We start from the raw sequence: 17275 nt of genomic DNA, 5'->3' as shown, positions 1-17275 counted from the left end.
GCAGGTAGATCTTCCCAGTTTTCTATTCCACTCCAAGAGGCCCAAAGGATCACAAGTTAGTGTTATGTATTGTGTGTTCTATTGTGTGTTCTCCTCCCACCTGTGGTGGTGCTGTCACAGGAGATAAATGGTTGGGTGCTCTCTGTTAAGTTTAGCTCTCTTTGTTCGGAACTTGACAGAACTTCTTTTCCTTCCAATAAAGTTCTGAGTCCTAAATTGTGTCTAGGTAGAAAGGTACCAACACAACAAGTGGCAATGAGGAGCGGACGAATCTGCGTACGTTACGGGTGCAGTGAGTAAACAGAAAATTTAATTTGAAACGTGAGATGGCTACTATATTAGGAAACATCGGTGATTTTGATGAAAATGTGGAGCAATGGAGCGCTTATACAGAACGTTTTGACTATTTTGTATTGGCGAATGCGGTGGCAAATGAAAAGGTCATGCCTACCTTTTTGAGTGTAATCGGGCCAAAGACATTCAATTTACTTCGCAGCCTCGTGCAGCCAGATAAGCCAGGAACTAAAACAAATAAGCAACTAGTGGAAATTCTTGGAGCACATTTTTCACCAAAACCTCTGGTTATTGCTGAGAGATTTAGATTTCATAAACGGAATCAAGAGGAGGGGGAATCAGTGACGATGTTTATTGTTGCTTTAAAAAGGTTGTCGGAACACTGGCAGTTCAAGGAGGTGCTGAATGACACCATTAGAGACAGACTTGTGTGTGTTCTGCAAAATGCAGCCACACAGAAGCGCCTTCTTACTAAGGACAACCTTACTCTTGAAAAGGCCATTGAAGTTAGTGTCTCCATGGAGATGGCGGAAAAGGAGGCTTACCAGTTGAGTTCAACAGGGAGAGTTCACAAGGTGTCGTCTGAGCCTAAAGGTGCGCGGAACGGCACATGTTACCGTTGTGGGAAAACGGGCCATCACGCTAATGACTGCTGGTGTACGGAGCTGGAATGCCGAAATTGTGGCAAAAAGGGTCACATTGAACGCGCCTGTAGAGGTAAAAAAAGAACAGAGCTGGGAAGCATGGAAGCAAAGTGTCTGTATTTGGACAAGAGAGGAAAAAGAGTGTTCATTCAGTGCAGGATGATGAAACAAGCAAAACAGAGGGGAGCGACACCTCTGAGGAGGAAGAGGTGCACATACTGACGGTTGCAGGTGATTTAAATGGCTACTGGGTGTCACCACTGGTGGAGGGACAATCAGTGCGGATGGAGGTGGACACAGGCGCGGCTGTGTCCCTTGTTTCAGACACTGTCTACAACAAAATGCTAAAGCATCTTACCCTTCAGCCAACAAACATTGTGCTAAAGACGTATACCGGCGAACCTGTGGCCATGAGAGGCGTCATTGAGGTGACAGTTAAATTGAACGGACAGACTGCAAAACTGCCACTATATGTGGTAAAGGGAAATTACCCATCGCTACTGGGACGTGCGTGGCTAGAGAAAATCACGCTGGACTGGCCTGCAGTCCGCATGATGTCAAAAGGGGAGTCAGGTCTGACTGCAGTGTTAAACAAACATACAGAACGCTTCAATGGGGAACTTGGGAGCATGAAAAAGATCAGCGTGAGACTGGACATTAAACCTGACAGCAAGCCGAAGTTTCACAAAGCCCGACCTGTACCCTATGCAATTAGGCCAAAGGTTGAGGCTAACTTGGGGGCCTTAGTCGAGAATGGAGTCCTGGAGCCTGTGAGCGTGAGCAAATGGGCCACAGCCATTGTTCCTGTCCTGAAAAAGGATGGATCTGTTCGAATCTGCGGGGATTTTAAAGTGACTATTAACCCGGTGCTGTCTGCGGAACAGTACCCTCTTCCCCTCATTGATGATCTTTTACGGGCCTGGCCGGAGGGCAAAAGTTCAGCAAAATAGACTTATGCCAGGCTTATCTACAAATGCATGTCGATGACAAATCAAAGAGAGCTAAACTTAACACAGAACACCCAGCCATTTATCTCCTGTGACAGCGCCACCACAGGTGGGAGGAGAACACACAATAGAACACACAATACATAACATTTCCTCCCCTCTTAAATGGAAGGTCCACATTATTCCTCAACAGGTAAGTTACTTTCAATGCACTCAACGAACCTAGGGTAGAGGTAGACTGCCTCAAACCCTGACTTTACCCTGGGGTTTATTCTGCCCCAGTCTTGTGGGTAAGTCACTAAGCCTACAGAGCCAAGCGTCTTGGAGGCCGCCGCTCTCTGACAGGATACCGGCGGTCATCGCTGGCTTCCACAGCAGTAGGCATTGACACAGGCCTGGATGGAGAAGGTGCCTGTGTCAGTCTCTTTGACTTCCTGTGTTGGAGAAGAGCACTGTGGCAAAGGATGCTGGTTTGCGGTATCATCCGGAAACAGTTCAGGCCAACGGTGGCATAGTGGTTAGCACTGTTGCCTCACAGCGCCAGGGACCCGGGTTCGAATCCGGCCTCGGGTGACTGCCTGTGTGGAGTTTGCACATTCTCCCCGTGTTTGCGTGGGTTTCCTCCGGGTGCTCCGGTTTCCTCCCACAGTCCAAAGATGTGCGGGTTAGGTTGATTGGCTATGATAAATTGACCCTTAGTGTTAGGGGGATTAAATACGTGGGGTTACGGGGATAGGGTGGGATATGTGTTGGTGTAGGGGTTACGGGGATCGGGTGGGATATGTGTCGGTGCAGGCTCGATGGGCCAAAATGGCCTCTATCTGCACTGTGGGGTTTCTGTGATTTCTGTGATCTGTGAAATGTTATGTATTGTGTGTTCTATTGTGTGTTCTCCTCCCACCTGTGGTGGCGCTGTCACAGGAGATAAATGGCTGGGTGTTCTCTGTTAAGTTTAGCTCTCTTTGTTCGGAACTTGCCAGAACTTCTTTTCCTTCCAATAAAGTTCTGAGTCCTAAATTGTATCTAGGTAGAAAGGTACCGACACAACAGTTAGTGCTTCTAAGATTAGGGGTACAGGTCGTTCACGGGACAGTGTAGAGGGAGCTTTACTCTGTATCTAACCCGTGCTGTACCTGCCCTGGGAGTGTTTGATGGGACAGTGTAGAGGGAGCTTTACTCTGTATCTAACCCGTGCTGTCCGTGTCCTGGGAGTGTTTGATGGGACAGTGTAGAGGGAGCTTTACTCTGTATCTAACCCGTGCTGTACCTGCCCTGGGAGTGTTTGATGGGACAGTGCAGAGGGAGCTTTACTCTGTATCTAACCCGTGCTGTACCTGCACTGGGAGTGTTTGATGGGACAGTGTAGAGGGAGCTTTACTCTGTATCTAACCCGTGCTGTACCTGCCCTGGGAGTGTTTGATGGGACAGTGTAGAGGGAGCTTTACTCTGTATCTAACCCCGTGCTGTACCTGCCCTGGGGGTGTTTGATGGGACAGTGTAGAGGGAGCTTTACTCTGTATCTAGCCCGTGCTCTCTCTGGTCAGCTGTGTACTTGAAGCCGGATACAGGGCTTTCTCTCTTACTATGAACGCTGGGATACCACGACCTCCATCACTGTCAACCTGTTTCAATAGAAAACACTCCCACATCCCACAGCCAGGGGGACTGTGATGGAACAAAGACAAATTCAGGAGGAGTGAGACAGATAAAACGGGGTCGGACATGTAGAAAATTATTTACTACCAGTTTTGCCACTTTGAGCCATGTTTGAATCCTGTTTCGGTGAGGCTCAGTGGGTAGCTCTCCGAGTCAGAAGGTTGCGAGTTCAAGCCCCACTCCAGAGATTTGAGCACATAATCCACGCTAACACTTCAATGCAGAACTGAGGGAGGGCAGCACTGTCGGAGGGGCAGTACTGAGGGAGCGCCGCACTATTGGAGGGTCAGTACTGAGGGAGCGCCGCACTGTCGGAGCAGCAGTACTGGGGGAGCGCCGCACTGTCGGAGGGGCAGTACTGAGGGAGCGCTGCACTGTCGGAGGGTCAGTACTGAGGGAGCTCTGCACTGCCAGAGGGGCAGTGCTGAGGGAGCGCTGCACTGTCGTAGGGTCAGTACTGAGGGAGCACCGCACTGTCGGAGGGTCAGTACTGAGGGAGCGCTGCACTGTCGGAGGGGCAGTACTGAGGGAGAGCTGCGCTGTCGGAGGTGCAGTACTGAGGGAGAGCTGCGCTGTTGGAGGTGCAGTACTGAGGGAGCGCTGCACTGTCAGAGGGGCAGTACTGAGGGTGTGCCGCACTGTCGGAGGGGCAGTACTGAGGGTGCGCCGCACTGTCGGAGGGGCAGTACAGAGGGAGTGCTGCACTGTCAGAGGGGCAGTACTGAGCGAGTGCTGCACTGTCAGAGGGGCAGTGCTGAGGGAGAGTACTGAGGGAGAGCTGCACTGTCAGGGGGCAGTACTGAGGGAGCGCTACACTGTCAGGGGGCAGTACTGAGGGAGCGCTGCACTGTCGGAGGGGCAGTACTGAGGGCATGCTGCACTGTCGGAGGGACAGTACTGAGGGAGCGCTGCACTGTCGGAGGGACAGTACTGAGGGAGTGCTGCACTGTCGGAGCGGCATTATTGAGGGAGCGTTGCACTGTCGGAGGGGCAATACTGAGGGAGTGCTGCACTGTCGGAGCGGCATTATTGAGTGAGCGTTGCACTGTCGGAGGGGCAATACTGAGGGAGTGCTGCAGTGTCGGAGGTACAGTACTAAGAGAGTGCTTCACTGTCATACGGGCCGTTTTTCAGAAAAGATGTTAACCGAGACCCCGCCTGTCCTCTTCAAAAGTACTTAATCTGCTGTAAAGCATGTTGGGACATCCTGAGGTTGTGAAAGCTGCTACAGAAATGCAAGTTCTGCCGATCTATCTAAACAGCAGACTGCTCAACCTCTCACTCTGGGTCTGACAGCACGGGGGGAAACTTTCTGTGTTTCCCGTGCGATAACAAAATCTTAAGCTTGATGAACAGGGAATGACGGTCAGTATCTTTGCCGGATTCCGCATGCCTTACGGAAGGGGAGGCGAGTCTCAGACTCGGTGTGCTGGATCTAAAATTGTTCAGTTGTAAAATTAAATACTCAGTATCTCAGAACACTTTTCTCAGGCTGTGCGCGAGTGGTTTTCCCCACACCTTCCTCACCAGTCAGACCTCTCCCTGCTTCCTGCTTCCCTGCTGAGCAGTATTTTATGGGTTCGGAATTAGCAGAGAGAATTTAAAAAATCAGGAAATACTTTGTGCTGCAGTTTAGAGACAGAGTAACTCAATCTGCTCACTCCCAGTGCGCGTTCTACACTTCTTAAAGGAGCACATCACTCGCCCGTCCCACCTGCCATTCCGGTTACAATCAATCTGTGGATTTTAATCCGAGGAATCCCATCAAAGATGGAGAAAATGATATGAAATCTGATTCCAGTGGCACTCTTGTGCATGTTATACCCAATACCACACTCGGCAAAGAAACAAAACCTCGATTTGCTGAAATAAGGTCAGGAGAGTCGAGGGAGATCATCCTGTGTGAGCCCTGCTCACCACCTCCACCTGCATTATTCCATCGTGGCTTCAGTACAGTGTTTGGGCCTGTAGGAACACAGGAACAGGAGGTCGTTCAGCCCCTCGAGCCTGTTACACAGGAACAGGAGGAGGCCATTCAGCCCCTCGAGCCTGTTACACAGGAACAGGAGGAGGCCATTCGGCCCTTCGATCCTGTTACACAGGAACAGGAGGAGGCCATTCGGCCCTTCGATCCTGTTACACAGGAACAGGAGGAGGCCATTCAGCCCCTCGAGCCTGTGACACAGGAATAGGAGGAGGCCGCTCAGCCCCTCGAGCCTGTTACACAGGAACAGGAGGAGGCCATTCAGCCCCTCGAGCCTGTTACACAGGAACAGGAGGAGGCCATTCAACCCCTCGAGTCTGTTACACAGGAACAGGAGGAGGCCATTCGGCCCTTCGATCCTGTTACACAGGAACAGGAGGAGGCCATTCAGCCCCTTGAGACAGATACACAGGGACAGGAGGAGGCCATTCGGCCCTTCGATCCTGTTACACAGGAACAGGAGGAGGCCATTCAGCCCCTCGAGTCTGTTAAAGAAAGAAATTAAAGAAAGTCTTGCATTTATATAGCGCCTTTCATGACCTCAGGAGAGCTTTACAGCCAATGAAGTACTTTTGAAGTGTAGTCACTTGATGCTTAAGTCTCTGGAGTGTTACATAGGAATGGGGCAACATTCCCTATAAGCTGGTACGATAGCAAAATACTGCAGATGTTGGAAATCCAAAATAACAACAGAAAATGCTGGAAAAAACTCAGCAGGTCCGGCAACATCCGTGGAGAGAAATTTGAGTTGACGTTTCGGGTCGAACCCTTCTTCAAAAGGGTTCGACCCGAAACGTCAACTCAAATTTCTCTCCACGGATGTTGCCGGACCTGCTGAGATTTTTCCAGCATTTTCTGCTGTTATTTCCCTATAAGTTGCATGGCCACGCTGCTCTCTGGCGGTCCCGCGCTGCTCTCTGGCGGTCCCGCGCTGCTCTCTGGCGGTCCCGCGCAGCCCGGGACCAGCTTTTGCTATGTTAAAATTCTGTGAATGGGCCCCTTAAAGGGGCTGCACTCGCAAGAGAAATTACGGGGAACATTGAACAGGAGAAGACTACTCAGCCCCTTGTTACTGTTCCGCCATTCAATGAGATCATGGCAGATCTGCACCTCAACTACATATACCCGTCGTAGCTCCATATCGCTTAATACTCGTACCAACAAAAATCGATCAATCTCAGTTTTCAGACCAGCACCCCTCTGTCAAGGATTCCACTGAAAAGCGGTCAACGAGACCCTTGACCGTAAATGCCCCCTTTCCCAGAACTCTGGGGTACAGTTCCACAGACACTGACTCTCACTGGGGTACAGTTCCACAGACACTGACTCTCACTGGGGTACAGTTCCACAGACACTGACTCTCACTGGGGTACAGTTCCACAGACACTGACTCTCACTGGGGTACAGTTCCACAGACACTGACTCTCACTGGGGTACAGTTCCACAGACACTGACTCTCACTGGGGTACAGTTCCACAGACACTGACTCTCACTGGGGTACAGTTCCACAGACACTGACTCTCACTGGGGTACAGTTTCACAGACACTGACTCTCACTGGGGTACAGTTCCACAGACACTGACTCTCACTGGGGTACAGTTCCACAGACACTGACTCTCACTGGGGTACAGTTCCACAGACACTGACTCTCACTGGGGTACAGTTCCACAGACACTGACTCTCACTGGGGTACAGTTCCACAGACACTGACTCTCACTGGGGTACAGTTCCACAGACACTGACTCTCACTGGGCTACAGTTCCACAGACACTGACTCTCACTGGGGTACAGTTCCACAGACACTGACTCTCACTGGGGTACAGTTCCACAGACACTGACTCTCACTGGGGTACAGTTCCACAGACACTGACTCTCACTGGGGTACAGTTCCACAGACACTGACTCTCACTGGGCTACAGTTCCACAGACACTGACTCTCACTGGGCTACAGTTCCACAGACACTGACTCTCACTGGGGTACAGTTCCACAGACACTGACTCTCACTGGGGCACAGTTCCACAGACACTGACTCTCACTGGGGTACAGTTCCACAGGCACTGACTCTCACTGGGGTACAGTTCCACAGACACTGACTCTCACTGGGGCACAGTTCCACAGACACTGACTCTCACTGGGGTACAGTTCCACAGACACTGACTCTCACTGGGGTACAGTTCCAGTATCAGTCTCTCACTCAGGTATTAGGAGTGATGCTTACCCTGAATAAACAGTGACTCTGTACAGTTACACAGTGGGAAATCCTTACCCTAATAGAGAGAATAGACAAGGGTAATGTAGTGGATGTAATTTATCTAGGTTTCGATAAGGTACCACATAATAGACTAATGAATAAGGTCAGAGAATGTGGAGTCAGGGGACTCGTAGCAGATTGGATAGCTAGCTGGCTATTGGACAGAAAGTAGAGGTAAAGGGTAGCTATTCCCAGTGGCAGAAGGTGGGTAGTGGTGTTCCACAAGGATCAGCGCTGGGACCATTGTTGTTCACAATTTACATTAACGATTTAGACTTTGGAATCAAAAACACAATTTCTAAATTTGCGGATGACACCAAATTGGGGGGATAGTCAATACTGAGGAGGACAGCAACAAGTTACAGGAGGACATTAATAAACTTGCAGAATGGGCATATAGTTGGCAAATGAAATTCAACATAGATAAGTGTGTGGTATTACATTTTGATAAGAAAACTAAAGAGGTCACATATCACTTGGAAAATAAGAATCTAAATGAGGCTAAGGGGCAAAGGGATCTGGGAGTACAAATACACAAATCACTAAAAGTAGCAATGTAAGTTAATAAGGCCATAAAAAAATCAAACCAAGCACTCGGGTTTATTTCTAGAGGGATTGAATTGAAAAGTAGGGAAGTTATACTAAACCTGTATCGAACCTTGGTTAGACCACACTTGGAGCACTGTGTACAATTCTGGTCGCCATATTATAAAAAGGATATAGAGGCACTGGAGAGGGTGCAGAGAAGATTTACAAGGATGATACCAGAAATGCGAGGGTATACATATCAGGAAAGGATGAACAGGCTGGGTCTCTTTTCTCTTGAAAAAAGGCTGAGGGGTGAGCTAATAGAGGTCTTTAAAATCATGAAAGGTTTTGATAGAGTGGATACAGAGAGAATGTTTCCACTTGTGGGGAAGAGCAAAACTAGAGGCCATCAATATAAGATAGTCACCAAGAAATCCCATAGGGAATTCAGGAGAAACTTCTTTCCCCAGAGAGTGGTGAGAATGTGGAACTCGCTACCACAGGGAGTGGTTGAAGCGAATAGTATGGATGCATTTAAAAGGAAGCTATATAAGCACATGAGGGAGAAGGGAGTAGAGGGTTACGCTGATAGAGTTATAGAATCATAGAATAGAGGGAGGCCATTCGGCCTATCGAGTCTGCGCCGGCTCGTTCGAAGAGCGATCCAGTCAGTCCCACTCCCCCGCTCTTTCCCCATATCCCTGCAATTGTTTCTCCTTCAAGTATTTATCCAATTCCCTTTTGAAAACTCCTATTGAATCTGTATCCACCGCCCCATCAGGCAGTGATTCCAAATCCTAACCACTAAATCCTAAAGGTTTGTCCTCATGTCGCCTTTGTTTCTTTTGCCAATCACCTTCAATCTGTGCCCTCTGGTTATCGACCCTTCAGCCATTGGAAACAGTTTCTCTTTATTTACTCGATCTAAACCCTGCATGATTTTGAACACCTCTATCAAATCTCCTCTTAGCCTTCTCTGCTCCAAGGAGAACAACCCCAGCTTCTCCCGTCTATCCTCGTAACTGAAGTCCCTCATCCCCGGCACCATTCTAGTAAATCTCCTCCGCACCCTCTCCAAAGCCTTCACATCCTTCCTAAAGTGTGGTGCCCAGAATTGGACACAATACTCCAGCTGGGGCCGAACCAGTGTTTTATAAAGGTTTAGCACAACTTCCTGGCTTTTGTATTCTATGCCCCTATTTATAAAGCCCAAGATCCCATCTGCTTTATTAACTGCTTTGTTAACCTGTCCTGCCCTTCAAAGATTTCTGCACAAACACCCCTAGGTCTCTCTGTTCTTGCACCCCCTTTAGAATTGTACTACTGTATTTGGCTTGTATTGTCTCTCCTCATTCTTCCAAACAAAATGTACCCTTACCCTGAATAAACAGCGACTCTGTACAGTTACAGTGAGTGACCCTTACCCTGAATAAACAGCGACTCGGTACAGTTACAGTGAGTGACCCTTACCCTGAACAAACAGTGACTCTGTACAGTTACACAGTGAGTGACCCTTACACTGAATAAACAGTGACTCTGTACAGTTACACAGTGAGTGACCCTTACACTGAATAAACAGTGACTCTGTACAGTTACAGTGAGTGACCATTACCCTGAATAAACAGTGACTCTGTACAGTTAGTGAGTGACCCTTACCCTGAATAAACAGTGACTCTGTACAGTTAGTGAGTGACCCTTACCCTGAATAAACAGTGACTCTGTACAGTTAGTGAGTGATCCTTACCCTGAATAAACAGTGACTCTGTACAGTTAGTGAGTGACCCTTACCCTGAATAAACAGTGACTCTGTACAGTTACACAGTGAGTGACCCTTACCCTGAATAAACAGTGACTCTGTACAGTTACAGTGAGTGACCCTTACCCTGAATAAACAGTGACTCTGTACAGTTACAGTGAGTGACCCTTACCCTGAATAAACAGTGACTCTGTACAGTTACACAGTGAGTGACCCTTACCCTGAATAAACAGTGACTCTGTACAGTTAGTGAGTGACCCTTACCCTGAATAAACAGTGACTCTGTACAGTTACACAGTGAGTGACCCTTACCCTGAATAAACAGTGACTCTGTACAGTTACAGTGAGTGACCCTTACCCTGAATAAACAGTGACTCTGTACAGTTACACAGTGAGTGACCCTTACCCTGAATAAACAGTGACTCTGTACAGTTAGTGAGTGACCCTTACCCTGAATAAACAGTGACTCTGTACAGTTACACAGTGAGTGACCCTTACCCTGAATAAACAGTGACTCTGTACAGTTACAGCGAGTGACCCTTACCCAGAATAAACAGTGACTCTGTACAGTTACAGTGAGTGACCCTCACCCTGAATAAACAGTGACTCTGTACAGTTACACAGTGAGTGACCCTTACCCTGAATAAACAGTGACTCTGTACAGTTACACAGTGAGTGACCCTTACCCTGAGTAAACAGCGACTCGGTACAGTTACAGTGAGTGACCCTTACCCTGAATAAACAGTGACTCTGTACAGTTACAGTGAGTGACCCTTACCCTGAATAAACAGTGACTCTGTACAGTTACAGTGAGTGACCCTTACCCTGAATAAACAGTGACTCTGTACAGTTACACAGTGAGTGACCCTTACCCTGAATAAACAGTGACTCTGTACAGTTACAGTGAGTGACCCTTACCCTGAATAAACAGTGACTCTGTACAGTTACAGTGAGTGACCCTTACCCTGAATAAACAGTGACTCTGTACAGTTACACAGTGAGTGACCCTTACCCTGAATAAACAGTGACTCTGTACAGTAACAGTGAGTGACCCTTACCCTGAATAAACAGTGACTCTGTACAGTTACAGTGAGTGACCCTTACCCTGAATAAACAGTGACTCTGTACAGTTACACAGTGAGTGACCCTTACCCTGAATAAACAGTGACTCTGTACAGTTACAGTGAGTGACCCTTACCCTGAATAAACAGTGACTCTGTACAGTTACACAGTGAGTGACTCTTACCCTGAATAAACAGTGACTCTGTACAGTTACACAGTGAGTGACCCTTACCCTGAATAAACAGTGACTCTGTACAGTTACACAGTGAGTGACCCTTACCCTGAATAAACAGTGACTCTGTACAGTTACAGTGAGCGACCCTTACCCTGAATAAACAGTGACTCTGTACAGTTACACAGTGAGTGACCCTTACCCTGAATAAACAGTGACTCTGTACAGTTACACAGTGAGTGATCCTTACCCTGAATAAACAGTGACTCTGTACAGTTACAGTGAGTGACCCGTACCCTGAATAAACAGTGACTCTGTACAGTTACAGTGAGTGACCCTTACCCTGAATAAACAGTGACTCTGTACAGTTACAGTGAGTGACCCTTACCCTGAATAAACAGTGACTCTGTACAGTTACAGTGAGTGACCCTTACCCTGAATAAACAGTGACTCTGTACAGTTACAGTGAGTGACCCTTACCCTGAATAAACAGTGACTCTGTACAGTTACAGTGAGTGACCCTTACCCTGAATAAACAGCGACTCTGTACAGTTACACAGTGAGTGACCCTTACCTTGAATAAACAGTGGCTCTGTACAGTTACACAGTGAGTGACCCTTACCCTGAATAAACAGTGACTCGGTACAGTTACACAGTGAGTGACCCTTACCTTGAATAAACAGTGGCTCTGTACAGTTACACAGTGAGTGACCCTTACCCATAATAAACAGTGACTCTGTACAGTTAGTGAGTGACCCTCACCTTGAATAAACAGTGACTCTGTACAGTTACACAGTGAGTGACCCTTACCCTGAATAAACAGTGACTCTGTACAGTTACACAGTGAGTGACCCTTACCCATAATAAACAGTGACTCTGTACAGTTACAGTGAGTGACCCTTACCCTGAATAAACAGTGACTCTGTACAGTTACAGTGAGTGACCCTTACCCTGAATAAACAGTGACTCTGTACAGTTACACAGTGAGTGACCCTTACCCTGAATAAACAGTGACTCTCTACAGTTACACAGTGAGTGACCCTTACCCTGAATAAACAGTAACTCTGTACAGTTACACAGTGAGTGACCCTTACCCTGAATAAACAGTAACTCTGTACAGTTACAGTGAGTGACCCTTACCCTGAATAAACAGTGACTCTGTACAGTTAGTGAGTGACCCTTACCCTGAATAAACAGTAACTCTGTACAGTTACACAGTGAGTGACCCTTACCCTGAATAAACAGTGACTCTGTACAGTTACAGTGAGTGACCCTTACCCTGAATAAACAGTGACTCTGTACAGTTACACAGTGAGTGACCCTTACCCTGAATAAACAGTGACTCTGCACAGTTACACAGTGAGTGACCCTTACCCTGAATAAACAGCGACTCTGTACAGTTACAGTGAGTGACCATTACCCTGAATAAACAGTGACTCTGTACAGTTAGTGAGTGACCCTTACCCTGAATAAACAGTGACTCTGTACAGTTACACAGTGAGTGACCCTTACCCTGAATAAACAGTGACTCTGTACAGTTAGTGAGTGACCCTTACCCTGAATAAACAGTGACTCTGTACAGTTACAGTGAGTGACTCTTACCCTGAATAAACAGTGACTCTGTACAGTGACAGTGAGTGACCCTTACCCTGAATAAACAGTGACTCTGTACAGTTACAGTGAGTGACCCTTACCCTGAATAAACAGTGACTCTGTACAGTTACACAGTGAGTGACCCTTACACTGAATAAACAGTGACTCTGTACAGTAACAGTGAGTGACCCTTACCCTGAATAAACAGTGACTCTGTACAGTTACACAGTGAATGACCCTTATCCTGAATAAACAGTGACTCTGTACAGTTACAGTGAGTGACCCTTACCCTGAATAAACAGTGACTCTGTACAGTTACACAGTGAGTGACCCTCACCTTGAATAAACAGTGACTCTGTACAGTTACACAGTGAGTGACCCTTACCCTGAATAAACAGTGACTGTACGGTTACAGTGAGTGACTCTTACCCTGAATAAACAGTGACTATAGATTTGGAGATAGAGTGATAGAGGGACTGCGGGATTGGAAATGGAGTGATAGACGGACTGTGGGATCGGAGATGGAGTGATAGAGGGACTGAAGGATTCGGTTAAGAACATAAGAAATAGGAGCAGTAGACGACCATTTGGCCCTTTGAGCCTGCTCCGCCATTCAATAAGATCCTGGCTGATCTTCTTCCTCATCTCCACTTTCCTGAAACTCAAGTCACATCGGGGCATTAGTCTAATCATGAACCCAGGCCGAAGAGGTGAATGGTCAGCATGTGGCCCAAGAGGTGAACGGTCAGCATGTGGCCCAGTTATATCACCCAGTACAGGACATCTCTTAAATATAGAGGTTGATTTGGAATCAAAACTGAACATTTAACCAGATTTAATGAGATCCAGATACTCTCCAATGGTCCCGCAGGAATTGAAGTTACTGACAGACTCCGAATCTACAATGAACAGAGTGGAAGTTGGTGACATATACCTGCACTGACCCCACACAGTCTGCCCCTACAGTCTGCCCCCACAGTCTGGCCCCTACAGTCTGGCCCCTACAGTCTGCCCCTACAGTCTGCCCCCACAGTCTGCCCCCTACAGTCTGCCCCCACAGTCTGTCCCCTACAGTCTGCCCCCACAGTCTGGCCCCTACAGTCTGCCCCTACAGTCTGGCCCCTACAGTCTGCCCCCACAGTCTGTCCCCTACAGTCTGCCCCCACAGTCTGGCCCCTACAGTCTGCTCCCACAGTCTGGCCCCTACAGTCTGCCCCCACAGTCTGTCCCCTCAGTCTGGCCCCTACAGTCTGCCCCTACAGTCTGGCCCCTACAGTCTGGCCCCTACAGTCTGCCCCCACAGTCTGACCCCACAGTCTGGCCCCTACAGTCTGCCCCCACAGTCTGCCCCCACAGTCTGGCCCCTACAGTCTGTCCCCACAGTCTGCCCCCACAGTCTGTCCCCTACAGTCTGCCCCCACAGTCTGTCCCCTACAGTCGGCCCCCACAGTCTGGCCCCTACAGTCTGTCCCCACAGTCTGCCCCCACAGTCTGGCCCCTACAGTCTGGCCCCTACAGTCTGTCCCCACAGTCTGCCCCCACAGTCTGGCCCCTACAGTCTGGCCCCTACAGTCTGGCCCCACAGTCTGCCCCCACAGTCTGGCCCCTACAGTCTGTCCCCACAGTCTGGCCCCTACAGTCTGGCCCCTGCAGTCTGGCCCCTACAGTCTGCCCCCACAGTCTGGCCCCACAGTCTGACCCCACAGTCTGACCCCACAGTCTGCTCCTACAGTCTGTCCCCACAGTCTGGCCCCACAGTCTGACCCCACAGTCTGCTCCTACAGTCTGCCCGCACAGTCTGACCCCACAGTCTGGCCCCTACAGTCTGACCCCACAGTCTGCTCCTACAGTCTGTCCCCACAGTCTGGCCCCTACAGTCTGCCCCCACAGTCTGACCCCACAGTCTGGCCCCTACAGTCTGGCCCCTACAGTCTGCCCCCACAGTCTGGCCCCTACAGTCTGCCCCCACAGTCTGGCCCCTACAGTCTGGTCCCCACAGTCTGGCCCCTACAGTCTGGCCCCACAGTCTGACCCCACAGTCTGGCCCCTACAGTCTGCCCCCACAGTCTGGCCCCTACAGTCTGCCCCCACAGTCTGCCCCTACAGTCTGCCCCCACAGTCTGGCCCCTACAGTCTGTCCCCACAGTCTGACCCCACAGTCTGACCCCACCGTCTGACCCCACAGTCTGACCCCTACAGTCTGCCCCCACAGTCTGGCCCCTACAGTCTGTCCCCACAGTCTGTCCCCCACAGTCTGGCCCCTACAGTCTGACCCCACAGTCTGGCCCCTACAGTCTGCCCCCACAGTCTGGCCCCTACAGTCTGTCCCCACAGTCTGACCCCACAGTCTGCCCCCACAGTCTGGCCCCTACAGTCTGTCCCCACAGTCGTCCCCCACAGTCTGTCCCCACAGTCTGACCCCACAGTCTGGCCCCTACAGTCTGTCCCCACAGTCTGACCCCACAGTCTGACCCCTACAGTCTGCCCCCACAGTCTGACCCCTACAGTCTGACCCCACAGTCTGACCCCTACAGTCTGTCCCCACAGTCTGCCCCCACAGTCTGTCCCCACAGTCTGCCCCCTACAGTCTGGCCCCCACAGTCTGCCCCCACAGTCTGGCCCCTACAGTCTGACCCCACAGTCTGTCCCCACAGTCTGCCCCTACAGTCTGACCCCACAGTCTATCACACAGCCTTTGTGCACCTGATGTATCCTCATCCTTCCCGAGACTGCTTCAACCAACTCGTTACATTTTACAGAATTGTCCCGTCTCTCTCTGTCACCGCCTATTTCTTCCACTAGTTCTCTCCATCGCTGTTAGCTGTGCACACTCTCTCTCTCTCTCTCTGTGTATATATCCGTATGTCCAGTTCCATCATTTTCTGTGTTTGTCTGAGTCTGTCTCTCTCCCCCCAATCTCTCCCACCCCCAGTTTCTCTACAGTTGTATGCCTAGTTCTCTCTCTCTGGTTCTCTCTCTTGCTATCTTTGTTCCCCCCCTTCCACTGTTCTTCTGATCACATTCCCTATCTCTGATCCTCCCGTGCTATCAACGTATCTTGTGCATGGGGGGCACTGTTGCTGCCACTGTACCCATGCCTGTTCACAAACATAAGGACACACTGTCTGCCAGCCCATCACCTGCCCTCCCAGTCACGTTGACAATGTGTCTGTAAATGTACAGGTGGAGGCTGCACTGAAAATGTTTCACACTTGTTTTTCACCCTTTTATCTCGTTCCTCTGTACTGTTGTCTCCCAGCCTGTTTCCTCTCTCTCCCCCTTTCATTTTCTAGGCATCCATTTGTTTCCCTGTCTCTGTTTCTCAGTGTTTCTCTTCTTGTGTTTGTCTCTCCCACTCCTTATCTCTGTTTCTCTCTCAGTCTCCTCTGTCCCTTGTTTTCTCACTCTGTTTATCTCACACACAGACTCTCACTTTCATGTTTCCCAGGTATATGAGCAGACCTCCCCGCTCTGGGCCTCCCATATATAACAGGGACTGTGTTCAACACTTTACCTTCAGTTGGACAAGTCCCAGATATTCCCCCCGCCCGCCGCCGAACAACTTCGACTCACAACTCTCCCCTGCTCCCCGGCAAGTGTGAAGACACGGGGATCCTCGTGCAAAACGCATTCCAGAGAGACAAACACGGCAGTGACAGTGGTGAGAGTTCACACAAGTGGGGGCAGTGCGGTACCTGCGGGAGGAGGCAGCTCTCTCTGCTCTGGTCTTCACCTGGCTCACAGTCAGGCATGTCCTCGCAGCAGAACAAGCTCACGGTGCAGCCCATCCAGGCGAATGGAGCTCAGCGCAGACACCCATCAAACTGCACTCCAGCTCCCAGCCCAGTCCAGCCGCGAGTGCTGCCGCTCCGCTCCACTCTCCGGCTCTGCGCTGGGTTCAGGGGACGGGTCCGCCTCGCCTCGCCTCCCGCACCGTGATGGCAAAGGCAGGAAGTGGGGACCGGCTCCCGGGGAGAGCAAACCAGGGAGCCAGCACCGCCACACGGGACTTCCACACTCACAACTCACCATTATACAAACTCACACTTACACACTCGCTCAACTCACTATTATACACACTCACAACTCACCATTATACATACAACTCACACAACTCACCATTATACAAACTTACACACTCGCTCAACTCTATTATACACACTCACAACTCGCCATTATACAAACTCACACTTACACACTCACTCAACTCACCATTATACAAACTCACACACTCACTCAACTCACTATTATACACACCCACACTTACACTCACAACTCACCATTATACACATTCAACTCACCCACTCACACCTCAAATTTACACACTCACACTTATGGGCAATAAATGCTGGCCTTGCCAGCGATGCCCCGATCCCATAAGCGAACA

General features: G+C 49.6%; 1 protein-coding gene across 1 annotated transcript in view; it reads right to left on the bottom strand.

Annotated features, from left to right (window-relative positions):
- The window catches only part of LOC147120729 (tensin-1-like), a 704181-nt gene extending 687395 nt beyond the window's left edge, over nucleotides 1-16786 (bottom strand). The window contains exon 1 of the mRNA XM_085986965.1: nucleotides 16584-16786. Coding sequence (XP_085843091.1) covers nucleotides 16584-16676 — 93 coding nt within the window. The 5' untranslated portion in view covers nucleotides 16677-16786. The remainder of the gene's footprint in view (nucleotides 1-16583) is intronic.
- Nucleotides 16787-17275: the final 489 nt, after the last annotated feature.

The sequence above is a fragment of the Somniosus microcephalus genome, chromosome 4 (genome assembly GCF_052327205.1).
Source record: "Somniosus microcephalus isolate GS21.2 chromosome 4, FLI_Smic_1.0, whole genome shotgun sequence".
Classification (NCBI taxonomy): Eukaryota; Metazoa; Chordata; class Chondrichthyes; order Squaliformes; family Somniosidae; genus Somniosus; species Somniosus microcephalus.
Note: the sequence above shows the minus strand (reverse complement) of the source record. Positions and strands in the feature narration are given on the sequence as shown.